Here is a 13,250-nt window from a genome sequence, read left to right on the forward strand (position 1 = left end):
AGCGCTTCCATTCTGACGATAAGGTCCATCCTTGCGCTTACTTTTCTCATCGCCTGTCGCCATCGGAACGCAACTATGATGTGGGTAACCGCGAACTGCTCGCCATCCGCTTAGCCATAGGCGAATGGCGACAGTGGTTGGAGGGGGCGACCGTCCCTTTTGTCGTTTGGACTGACCATAAGAACCTTGAGTACATCCGTTCTGCCAAACGACTTAATGCACGTCAAGCTCGTTGGGCGTTGTTTTTCGCTCGTTTCGAGTTCGTGATTTCCTATCGCCCGGGAAATAAGAACACCAAGCCTGATGCCTTATCCCGTCTCTTTAGTTCTTCTGTGGCTTCTACCGACCCCGAGGGGATTCTCCCTGAAGGGCGTGTTGTCGGGTTGACTGTCTGGGGAATTGAGAGACAGGTAAAGCAAGCACTCACTCACACTGCGTCGCCGCGCGCTTGTCCTAGTAACCTTCTGTTCGTTCCTGTCTCTACTCGTCTGGCTGTTCTTCAGTGGGCTCACTCTGCCAAGTTAGCTGGCCACCCCGGCGTTCGGGGTACGCTTGCTTCTATTCGCCAGCGGTTTTGGTGGCCTACTCAGGAGCGGGACACGCGCCGTTTCGTGGCTGCTTGTTCGGACTGCGCGCAGACTAAGTCAGGTAACTCTCCTCCTGCCGGTCGTCTCAGACCGCTTCCCATTCCTTCTCGACCATGGTCTCACATCGCCTTAGACTTTATTACCGGTCTGCCTTCGTCTGCGGGGAAGACTGTGATTCTTACGGTTATCGATAGGTTCTCTAAGGCGGCACATTTCATTCCCCTCGCTAAGCTTCCTTCCGCTAAGGAGACGGCACAAATCATCATTGAGAATGTGTTCAGAATTCATGGCCTCCCGTTAGACGCCGTTTCAGACAGAGGCCCGCAATTCACGTCACAGTTTTGGAGGGAGTTCTGTCGTTTGATTGGTGCTTCCGTCAGTCTCTCTTCCGGGTTTCATCCCCAGTCTAACGGTCAAGCAGAAAGGGCCAATCAGTCGATTGGTCGCATATTACGCAGCCTTTCGTTTCGAAACCCTGCGTCTTGGGCAGAACAGCTCCCCTGGGCTGAGTACGCTCACAACTCGCTTCCTTCGTCTGCTACCGGGCTATCTCCGTTTCAGAGTAGTCTTGGGTACCAGCCTCCTCTGTTCTCGTCCCAGCTCGCCGAGTCCAGCGTTCCCTCCGCTCAGGCTTTTGTCCAACGTTGTGAGCGCACCTGGAGGAGGGTCAGGTCTGCACTTTGCCGTTACAGGGCGCAGACTGTGAGAGCCGCCAATAAACGTAGGATTAAGAGTCCTAGGTATTGTCGCGGTCAGAGAGTGTGGCTTTCCACTCGTAACCTTCCCCTTACGACAGCTTCTCGCAAGTTGACTCCGCGGTTCATTGGTCCGTTCCGTGTCTCTCAGGTCGTCAATCCTGTCGCTGTGCGACTGCTTCTTCCGCGACATCTTCGTCGCGTCCACCCTGTCTTCCATGTCTCCTGTGTCAAGCCTTTTCTTCGCGCCCCCGTTCGTCTTCCCTCCCCCCCCCCCGTCCTTGTCGAGGGCGCACCTATTTACAAGGTACGGAAGATCATGGACATGCGTTCTCGGGGACGTGGTCACCAGTACTTAGTGGATTGGGAGGGTTACGGTCCTGAGGAGAGGAGTTGGGTTCCATCTCGGGACGTGCTGGACCGTTCGTTGATTGATGATTTCCTTCGTTGCCGCCAGGGTTCCTCCTCGAGTGCGCCAGGAGGCGCTCGGTGAGTGGGGGGGTACTGTCATGTTTTGTCTTTGATCATCATGTCTTGTCCCTGTGCTTCCCTCTGCTGGTCTTATTAGGTTCTTTCCCTCTTTCTATCCCTCTCTCTCCCCCTCCCTCTCTCCCTCTCTCGCTCTCTCTCTCTATCGTTCCGTTCCTGCTCCCAGCTGTTTCTCATTCTCCTAACTACCTCATTTACTCTTTCACACCTGTCCCCTATTTTGCCCTCTGATTAGAGTCCCTATTTCTCCCTCTGTTTTCCGCTTCTGTCCTTGTCGGATTCTTGTTTGATGTTTGCTGTTCTGTGTCCTTGTTCCGCCCTGTCGTGTTTTTGCCTTCTTCAGATGCTGCGTGTGAGCAGGTGTCTATGTCAGCTACGGCCTGTGCCTTCCTGAAGCGACCTGCAGTCTGTGGTCGCGTCTCCAGTCGTTCCTCTCTACTGACGAGAGGATTTCAGTTTCCTGTTTTGGATTTACCTAGGATAATATCCAGGAGTATCATTGTTTGTTAAAGACTGGAATAAAGACTCGGTTTCTATTAAGTCGCTTTTGGGTCCTCATTCACCAGCATAACAATTAATGCACATTCTTACAGTCAGCCATTTGACTTTATGATCCGTCAGGACTGCTGGCAATATTTTTACCTCTACAGTGTTGGGCTCAAGGCTAGAGGTTATCACCCACAAGTCAATTCTTGATTGTACTGAACGATCTCTATTGCTCCATGTGTACTGTTTCTCTCCAGGGGTTTTAATTCTCCGTATGTCAATTATGTCCAGGCTCTGGCAGAAATTCACCAATTTGTTCACACCATTGTTAGGCCTAAGGGGCAATCTATCAGTCTCATTAAAGTTAACCATATTAAAATCCCCACCAACTATAATCTGACTGGATGGATAATTTCTCAGAAGGCTTTTAAGAATTTCCTCAATAAGTAAGTCATTTGGAGGACTAGAACAGTATCCATATACATTACACAACACAAATAATCTGTCCATATGGTTGATGACCGCTACTACCCAATGTCTATTGGAGTCCATTTGAATAAACAAAAATGGCCCATTGAAATTGTGTGGTAAAATTGTAGCCCCAGCTGAGTGATTAGTCCCGTAGGCCAAGAAAATGTCACATTTTTTTTTAAATGATAGTCCTCTTTGCATTAATGTGTTTCTTGAACGAATACAAGATCTGCGCTGCAGTCCTTACAAAACAAAACAAAACAAAACGTTCCACTTCAGCAGGTTTCGTATCCCCCTGGCATTGATTGACATAAACTTCAAGTCCATATATACAAAATAGAAAGGGAAATCCTATGCAATCTCTACTCTACCCTCTCCTATAAAAAGGTGCTTCATAAATATATTAACAGAAGTCTTACATTGTAAACAATAGCAGCACAATTCAAAACTAGAATGCTCAGTATGTTGTTGGGGAAGGGGCTACCTTGTTAGCCTATTGACGGATCAAATCACTCAGGTCAAATTTATTTTCCTGTCGACGAAAAAGGCTCAGATTCCCCTGTAGTGTCCACCCTTTCTTGATTTCGGACCTGTCGGACGAGAGGCCACAACTTTTCCCTTGCTGCCTTGTCTACTGCAGGTCCTCACCGAATTGAAGTTCTCTCTTTCAGAAAGGTGCTTAACTTTGCTTTCTTCCAAACTGCATCTCTTGCTGTGCGGAAAGTAAACTGGATAAGGATCACGCAGCAGTCGATGGCATTTCACTTCTTCCCAATACAATGAGCGACATTCACAGTCATGTACATATATCCTTCGGGGAAGTCCGGGGCCACACGGTTACACATGTCACTTACTTTGCGCTTTACATTCTAACCCTGGTCCTCGGGGACACCATAAAGCCGTAGCTCCCACCTTCTCAGGTATCGCTCTGCTTCCAACAATGCTTTTGCATGTCAGCCATGGTCTTCTCCTGTGCAGTACACATTTAAGATCTTCGATACTCTTGTATGCATGATCCAGAGAGGTCTCGAGGTCACCGAGGTCTCAAGGTCACCGTTTTTTTTTTATGTTGACCTGGAGTTTGCACACAGACATTTCTTTCTGTGTATTTTTGGGTGCAAGGCTATTGAGTGGAGTTTCTGAATGAACTGAATTTCCAGATTCCTCAATTTCTTCTCCTGAGGAGTCAGGTGGCGGTTTCTCTCTGGTTTATGAGTGGTCAGCTAGCAACTGCATTCTCCTCCCTTTGCTCTTTCGCGCATTATTTTCTTCCACTTTGCCAAGTTTCAGATCAAATTAGCAGTCTACTGAGCGTTCTCTGTTGTGTTTCCTGTAAACCGAGTTTTGTTACATTTAAGTAAGTTTGAGAGGGATAAAAGTTAAGGTTACTCTGAGCAAGACAAATTATTGTCTGCACTCGACGCCATCTTCTTCTCCCCCCAGAAAATGCAATAAATGTTTTGTTCCATGAGGTAATCCAACAATGTGTACACCGCCATCTTGTCTATCTTCAAAACCGGTGTTGCTCTTCTCTCAATTTTCTAAATTCAATCGAACCCCATGCAATTAGACACAGACGTTTGGAAGACATTGGTTGTCTTCCAAGTCAGGAATTGAGGAAGTATCGACAAGTTAAGGTTGGTCGAAAATTATCTGTGCTATGCTAAACAGTACCTATCTAATAATGCCTATTCACCAGCTTAAACAGAGTAACGGTCTGACTAGGCAATATTTTTTATAGCTAGTTAGGCCTTTGGACCAGGAAAACACAGACAAATCAACATGCCATTTTCAGCATGAAATGTCAGTTGACCTATCGACTCATTTGTTTCTTTACCTTTGAATGCACTGAATGTAGGACTGGCATTAAGGATGCATGCGGGTGTGGATGGATTGTTTAGCCAAAATCCTTGGCTTGTTACAACAATAATGGAGAATCGTGGGCCTGTAAGTGGATGTCAACTTGCTAACTGACTTCAATAAATGTCTCCACAACCATGAGCGTGTCTATTTCTCAATAAAATATCAAAGGAATGCAAAGCACCTTGACTGTGACCGCACGCTAACGATTTGAAAGCATGGCAGAGTGGCGGCAAGTTAATGAGAATGTAACCAACAACTGGTATGTCTACTCACCTTTTCCGTCTGATCACCAAAAGGATGCCTTCCTCAATTTTGCTTTCTAGTAATTGGATGTATGTTTCTCGACAAATGTGACAAATTTAAGTGTTTTGCGTTTCCAACCAGAGGCTGAGCCAGAAGTGGAGCACATGTTTGTCTCGGACATCACATCAGACAGTTTACACCAGGCCTCGATTACGGATGAAGAAATGTTTGATAGACTTGTGATCAAAATTAGGGACTCCACAAAGTTTGAGCATCCACAAGAATGAAATGTCCTCGGTGATGAGCGAACCAAAGATTTAAATTTAACAGGACTCACCGGCGGCACCGAGTGTAAAATCGAGCTGTACGGTGTTACATTGGAATGGAGCTCCAAACCAATTACCGATATTTTAATAGAGGATCTATTGTGCCAAAGCACAATGTGGTCTATATCTCACACAACTTTTAACTGTCTGGTTTTTCTGGAAACGGGTGTCTACAAGAAACAATAGGCTACTGTTCTTTGTTTGACTGGGTTTTCTAATAATACATTTTGTTTTGACTGGTTTTATTTTTTCAAGGGGTATGCCTTCAAGGAAATGTCTTAATTGCCACTGATCATTCTTTGATGTGCTAATAATCCTAGGCCTGCTGAGCATACTTCAGGGTTTAAGGTGCATAACAATTGGTTTTTCATGTTTCTTTTTCCCCATTTGATATTATTTTCAGGAATATGGCGACACCATCTTTTTTTGCATTCGATCTGTGGTGCTTCTTATGCTTTAAATGCAGATCACATTCCATGTGTTTTGATGCCCATTGTAGATTCATTTTCATTGCCTATACATTTTACTGATTAAACTGGTTAAAGAGTTAAAGACACATTCCCTTTTGCAGCATGTTCGACAAAAGTTGAATGTACTGGTATTCATGCATCGAAATGTACTCATTAAATGTACTCCCCTTGATAGCCTATAATAGGGATGTATGATATGCACCACTGTTGATATGTAGATTGTGGGTTGCAGCACATGTTTCAAACCTACTCTGGCTGGGGTGATTGTGGTGGGCCTTTGTATGTTTTCAGGAACTGTGTTTTCTCACTGGAATTTCATGTCTTTCTGGAGTTATCATTTTAGCAAAGTCTTTGAGTACATTTGTGTGCTTTTCTGATTTCTCACTGCGCATATTGACACACCATAGGCAATAGGACTATTGCATCAAATAAACTGACCTCAGTAGAATCGATTCCTGATCAAAAACCAAACTCAAACAGATCAATCTAACTTTTGTTGTTTTTGTGGTTGCCTTTTTAACCCTGACCCCATCGCCGTGCCAGGCCTGGGTGCTCCAAGGGGCATCCGCTTCTCTGAGGTGACCGAGTCCTCGGCCATAGTCCACTGGACCATGCCTCGTGCCAGAGTGGACAGCTACCGCATCATCTATGTGCCCCTCCAAGGAGGTGAGTGAACAGGCTTTAGTAGTGACAGTGAAGTCTACCCATTCTAATAAGGATATTGGACTGCATTTAGTACTTTAGGCCTCAAAAGGGCTTAATGTTGGATGGGTTAGGAGGAATCTTCTCTCTAATTTTCTCTCTAATTGGACAAAGCACTCCCTCTAGTGGAACATAGGTTTCTTCACACAATCACAGTAGTCTCTCCAACTGCTACCAAGGGAGAGAAAGGAAACTATTTACTTGAAGTGGATTTAACAGTACAATTTAACAAAAAGGAAATCTGTTTTTGAAAATTGATTGACTCTTGAGTAGAAGAATGTAATGTGACAAAAAAAGCTATATTTTCTCTCATCAACAGGTAGCCCAATGACAGTGCTAGCGGATGGGACTGAGACCCAGGCCTTGCTGCCTAACATGTTGCCAGGGGTGACCTACCAGGTGACCATATTCTCCATGAAGGGCCTGGAGGAGAGTGACCCAGGGATAGACACCATCACCACAGGTGTGTGTGACTTCTGTTTAGCCTACATTTATATCAATCTGAATTGACCTTTTACTAAATACATGAAATTACATATACATTTACATTAAAGCCACACTTCTATGATGAGAATAGACAGAAATGTCTGGGTCATACATAGACATTATGAGCCTTTCATAATTCATTAGCTTTCATACATTCTTACTCAGTAGCAGATATAGTACTTCTCTACTTGTCCCAACCAGTCAATTATTTCATGAAAAAGTATCACACCATTGTATAGAGGCAGTCGTAGTGCCATTGCGGTAAACCATATTACAGACACACAGGCAGTCATGAGTCATGACTGCAGTAAAATTCCACGTGACCATTGAGTCACGATAATCTCCTTTATGCACTCTGGTCATGCTTTTGTAGTGAGTATCCAATTTGCTAACGACCACCAGGTCCATATCACCTGGCACTCAGGGCTCTATTGTTCCTCTAACCACTCTGACGTCAATGCAAATGCTTTCGAAAATCATATCAAACACATCTCATCAAAACAGTAGGCCTACAGTGCTTTTAAAACTCATCCCACCGTGATGATCAATTTAAAGAAAGAAGTTCAACAGCAGGTTGAAACGGTGTAAAACATGGTCGTTGTGGGTGTTGTTTCAAAGCCTAACAAAACGAAATGAACAGCGCTTTCTAAGGTGATGATTAATTAAAAAACACACATATGCATATTATAGCTTATGCATATGCATAGGCTTATGAGCCCTAAAAGAATACTGTATTAAAATGATGATTGTGCCGTTATACAATACATAGTCTACTGCATATTACGCATGGCAGAAAAACATAAAACAAAACTGATTTAAGATGTCTTTGGTACATAATTGGTCTAGCCTATACTCCAAAATCAAACAAATTTGAGTAATTGCCTTTGAGTGTGAACTGTGTTATTATGCATACTGGATGGACTGGTTACCTTGTGCTACGCTCCAAAATGTGTATCCATGAGTCTGGAAGAGAACGTATAGCCATAGGCCATGCTGTTGGTTCATTGATTGTGCAGGGTGGTTTACAGTTAGCCTACAATTAGTGAATTTGTATTTGATAATGAATAGCCTAGTAATAGGGCATTTTTAATATATTTTCATTATTCATTAAGTGACATATTACCGTTAGCTATAGGCCTACAGAATAGCTCCCCTTCATGCGTTTCCATCTTCTCTCTCTCCTGTGTTACTTTCTCGAGCGCGCAGGCGGGCTGTCAACAGTTTAGTGAAATATGTTTCGTTGCGAAAACATGTTACTATCGATGTTCCCGAACAGATTTCATTTGGTTTCCCAAATTAAGCACTGGGTGGCAGCAGGACTTATAAGCATACTGTATCTTGTCAGCTAAATGAACTCGCCTACAGCCTATGTCATGGAGCATAGACAGATACTGTAACATAGGCCTACAGTAAGCCAAGTCATATTATTTTCTTCTGAAATACATTTTCTTCATATCACAATGTTTCTTTGGAGCTGACTAAAAATAAATAATGGATTTATTGTGATGATGTAGCCTACATTCAATTGATTTATTAGACTTTTTTTTATCTAGATGTTCCAAAGGCGCTCATCAGCGGCTTGTATGGGTGGAGGCCTGTAGATGCTAAACATATTTATGTTCATTAACGGTAAATTAGCGTGAGACCGGCAGTCGTTTGCATGGCAAGAAGCTGCTGACAAAATGTAATGACCGCCACAGCCCCAGGCAGTCCCAAGTCACAGTATTGTCAGTACACACGTTTGTTTGCTGAAGCTGTTGTGGCTGCTGGCCTGTGTCTGTAACAAGCCTGTGTTTTCCTCCTCCGTAGCTCTGGACAGGCCTCAGGGTCTTTCTGCTGTCAACGTCACTGACACGACCGCCCTGCTGCTATGGCAACCCACTCGGGCCACTGTCGATGGCTACGTCATCACCTACAGTGCAGATTCAGGTGGGTGTTTCGCAAGAGTCCCAAGGCACAGATTGCCAGGAGCCGACCTGTATTTGTGTACATGATGTATCTATCGAAGGTATCCCTCATCATTAACCAAATAGACACAGCACAACAGGAGTGTTGGTAGTGGTAACCTAGCGGTAACACTGTTCTCTGTCCTCTGCTGTCTGCAGTGTCCCCAGTGATGGAGCATGTTTCTGGGAACACAGTGGAGTTTGAGATGGGCTCTCTGGTCCCTGCCACCCATTACACAGTTGGGGTATACGCCATGAGGGAGGCACTGAAGAGTGCCACCACCACCACCGAATTCACCACAGGTAATGCTCCAATTAGATGCTTTATACATGAGCATTGGGTCTGATTTTAAATCAAAAATCTAACTCTGTGTGTAGTATTTTATTGTTCACACACTTGATTCTGTGCAGTATTGTATTGTCCATAAATTCAATAATAAAGTAATAATAAAATATTTTGCATTTTGCAACACGATGATGTGGCTGGTGACATTTTGCCTCTTGAAAGTCCAATATCTTGAAAACTTGACTGCTCACATGCAAAACATGTTGCTGCTGTATCAACAGTGGACTAATGAAAAACATACCAAAAGATAGTTTTGAGTGGATTCTCCCTTTTACATGTGTTACATATCATATGTAACACACGTACTGTATATGATCCTTTCTCACTTTTTTGTCTGTAGATGTGGATTCTCCTCGTGACCTGGCAGCCAGTAACGTCCAGACAGACAGTGCCACTCTCACTTGGAAGCCCCCGCGTGCCGACATCACCGGATACGTCCTCACCTTCACCTCATCTGACAGCACAGTCCGGGTACGTAGGTCTTTATATGAGTCAGCACACTCTGGCTTCAATTCAATCAATCGCCCGTGGCTATTTTACAGGTACATTTTCCAAAGTGCTTTACATGATGAATAAAGATTGATTTGATTTGAATTGAATACAGGAAGTGGTTCTGAGCCCTACAGCCACATCATACAGCATGACTCAGCTGAGTGGCACTACCGACTACAACGTCAGGCTACAGGCCATCGCTGGAGCCCAGCGGAGCCGCCACGTCACTACCGTCTTCACCACCAGTAAGTAGACTGCTACACACCATTTTCTACTCCTCACAGCTTTGCACTGCATAGGAAATAGGATATAATTTGACAACTGCCCAGTGTACTGTTTTTGACAACTGTGTGTGTGTACGCGTGCCTTCCTGCACGTACGTGTGTAGTCGGAGTGTTGTACAGATACCCTAAGGACTGCTCACAGGCTCTGCTGAATGGAGACACCACCTCTGGCATCTACACCATCTACGTGGGAGGAGAAGAGAGCCAGCCCATCCAGGTCTACTGTGACATGACCACCGACGGAGGTGGATGGATGGTGAGGAACGCACACACACACAGGTCTAAACACCAGGTTTGATTGGAATTACCTTTACATGTTTGTGAAAGCCAAAGACACCAGGGCTTGTATGACAGGTCCTGTGAACTCTCTTTACAGGTGTTCCTGAGGCGCCAGAGTGGAAAGCTGGAGTTCTTCAGGAACTGGAAGAATTACACTGGTGGCTTTGGGGACATTAATGGTGAATTCTGGTTTGGTGAGTCCACATCTCTCCACCCCTCCTTGTGTTTCTCTTTTTATTCAGCGTTTGTGGCCCATGCGGGAATCAAACCACAGTCCTGGTGTTGCATCACCATGCTCCAGCCATTTGAGCCATCAAATCAAATCAAATGTTATTGGTCGCATACACAAATTTAGCAGATGTTATTGCGGGTAGAGTGAAATGCTTGTGTTTCTAACTCTAGCAGTGCAGTAATATCTAACAATTCACAACAATACACACAGATCTAAAAGTAAAATAATGGAATTAAGAAATATATAAATATTAGGACAAGCAATGTCAGAGTCTGGAGTATAAATATATTAAAGTGACCAGTGTTCCATAATTAAATTGACCAGTGATTCCATGTCTATGAACATAGGGCAGCCGGGTTGAGTAACAGGGTGTAGCCGGCTAGTGACAGTGACTAAGTTCAGGGCAGGGTACTGGGTGGAGGCTGGCTAGTGATGGCTATTTAACAGTCGGATGGCCTTGAGATAGATGCTGTTTTTCAGTCTCTCAGTCTCTCTGTCCCAGCTTTGATGCACCTGTACTGACCTCGCCTTTTGGATGATAGCGGGGTGAACAGGCCGTGGCTCGGGTGGTTGATGTCCTTGATGATCTTTTTGGCCTCCCTGTGGCATAGGGTAGTGTAGGTGTCCTGGAGGGCAGGCAGTGTGCCCCCGATGATGCTTTGGGCAGACCTCACCACCCTCTGGAGAGCCCTGCGGTTGCGGGCAATGCAGTTGCCGTACCAGGCGGTGATACAGCCCGACAGGATGATCTCAATGGTGCATTTGTAAAAGTTTGTGAGGGTCTTAGGGGACCAGCCAATTTCTTCAGCCTCCTAAGTTTGAAGAGGCTCTGTTGTGCCTTCTTCACCACACTGTCTGCATCTGTGGACCATTTCAGATCGTCAATGATGTGTACAACAAGGAACTTGAAGCTTTTCACCTCCTCCACTGTGGAACCGTCAATGTGGATGGGGTTGTGTTCCCTCTGCTGTTTCCTGAAGTGCACGATCAGCTCCTTCATTTTGTTGTTGTTATTTTTCTAGCACCACTCCGCCAGGGCCCTCACCTCCTCCCTGTAGGCTGTCTTGTCATTGTTGGTAATCAGGCCTATTACTGTTGTGTCGTCTGCGAACTTGATGATTGAGTTCGAGGCATGCGTGGCCACGCAGTCATGGGTGAACAGAGAGTACAGGAAGGGGCTGAGCACGCACCCTTGTGGGGCCCCTGTGATGAGGATCAGCGTAGTGGAGGTGTTGTTTCCTACCTTCACTACCTGGGGGCAGCCTGTCAAGAAGTCCAGGACCCAGTTGCACAGGGTGGGGTTCAGACCTAGGGCCCCAACCCAGGAACCACAGAATAGCACTGTGATGTCATTTCCTGTTGTTTCAGGTCTAGCCAACCTCCACAAGATGACAACAGCAGGCCAGTACGAGCTGCGTGTGGACCTGAGGGACAACGGGGAGTCGGCCTATGCTCAGTATGACAAGTTCACGATCGCAGAACCCCGTAGCCGCTACAAGATCCACATAGGAGGGTTCAGCGGCACAGCAGGTAAGGACAATGATGATAATAGCTTTATTTACTAGTGTTCCTGTATAGAACATCAAATCAAATCTGGATTTTGTTCAACTCCATTTAGATATCCCAATACACTTTACAGTAAACTGTATAACTCTGATTGACCTATTCACATTTGTTCACACCAGTCACTGTGTGCCCCGTATTTCCTAGGTGACTCTATGACTTATCACCAGGGCCGGCCCTTCTCCACGTATGACAATGACAATGACATCGCTGTCACCAACTGTGCCCTGTCCTATAAGGGTGCCTTCTGGTACAAGAACTGCCATCGTGTCAACCTTATGGGAAGATATGGTGACAATAGTCACAGCAAGGTACGGAAGCCATCTTTCTGCTTCACAAAATCAACGTGTGTTGTGTGTGTGGGAGTATTATATTCTGATCAGTGAAACAAGATTATTGCAGGCTTGTAGTTATACTGCGGTGTGTAAAACAATTATAATCTTTTCAGGGTATCAACTGGTTCCATTGGAAGGGACACGAGCATTCAATACAGTTTGCCGAAATGAAGATTAGACCAGTCAACTTCAGAAACTTTGAAAGTCGAAGGAAAAGATCATAGACTTTATACTGCCCTCCTCCCCCTAGCTCTCTCCAAAGCCCCCCCCCCCCCCCCCCCCCCCCACCCACCCTCCCAGGAGCATCACCCCTTGACCCTCTTTTGACCCTTAATCTTCAGTTCACCAAGTCACACATCAAGCAAGGACAATCATGTTACTGAATGTGTTTTTATCCAACTAGCTGTCACTATTGGGATGGATACGTTATACCAAAAATGGCACAATTTGACTTTTGTGTGTTTGATTTATTTTATTGTTTGTGTTCATTGGAAAATGTACAAGCAAAACATGGCTCCTTATAGGTCCAAAGATGTTTGAATATGCCGATTAGCAATAAGGCAGATTGATTATGAAATGTGAAACAATGAAAGGTGATTTCAGTTACTATTTTTACAGAAGGGGTAAAAAGAGTCCTATTCCAATTTTGACACTCGCTCTTACATTCTAATCTCCCACACTTTCACGTTCTTTCTCTCTGGCAGTTGATTGAAAAGCTGTCTGAGCATTCAGAACCCATTGTACATTACTGCAGTCGGCACAGTTGAACTTTTCAACTAGCAACATTTCAGAGAAACGTGACATTAATAATGTGGCTTGATGCCACATCCCTCAGTCTTCCTAAGGAGGTCTGAAAATAAAGCTATATAGGTTAACAAAGTTCCCCTCTATTCATACAGTAAATCCTTCAACAGACTTGAGGGAAATACCGACTAAATTAGGCTTAATTTGTTTC

General features: G+C 44.8%; 1 protein-coding gene across 1 annotated transcript in view; it reads left to right on the forward strand.

Annotated features, from left to right (window-relative positions):
• LOC120021882 (tenascin-like) overlaps window positions 1-12,519 on the forward strand; it is a 41,134-nt gene extending 28,615 nt beyond the window's left edge. Inside the window, exons 13-23 of the mRNA XM_038965723.1 lie at window positions 6,174-6,296; window positions 6,652-6,795; window positions 8,628-8,747; window positions 8,924-9,067; window positions 9,451-9,581; window positions 9,715-9,847; window positions 9,991-10,142; window positions 10,263-10,359; window positions 11,766-11,927; window positions 12,108-12,271; window positions 12,409-12,519. Of these exons, the coding sequence (XP_038821651.1) occupies window positions 6,174-6,296; window positions 6,652-6,795; window positions 8,628-8,747; window positions 8,924-9,067; window positions 9,451-9,581; window positions 9,715-9,847; window positions 9,991-10,142; window positions 10,263-10,359; window positions 11,766-11,927; window positions 12,108-12,271; window positions 12,409-12,519 (1,481 nt within the window). The remainder of the gene's footprint in view (window positions 1-6,173; window positions 6,297-6,651; window positions 6,796-8,627; window positions 8,748-8,923; window positions 9,068-9,450; window positions 9,582-9,714; window positions 9,848-9,990; window positions 10,143-10,262; window positions 10,360-11,765; window positions 11,928-12,107; window positions 12,272-12,408) is intronic.
• Window positions 12,520-13,250: the final 731 nt, after the last annotated feature.

Source organism: Salvelinus namaycush, chromosome 26 (genome assembly GCF_016432855.1).
Source record: "Salvelinus namaycush isolate Seneca chromosome 26, SaNama_1.0, whole genome shotgun sequence".
NCBI lineage: Eukaryota > Metazoa > Chordata > Actinopteri > Salmoniformes > Salmonidae > Salvelinus > Salvelinus namaycush.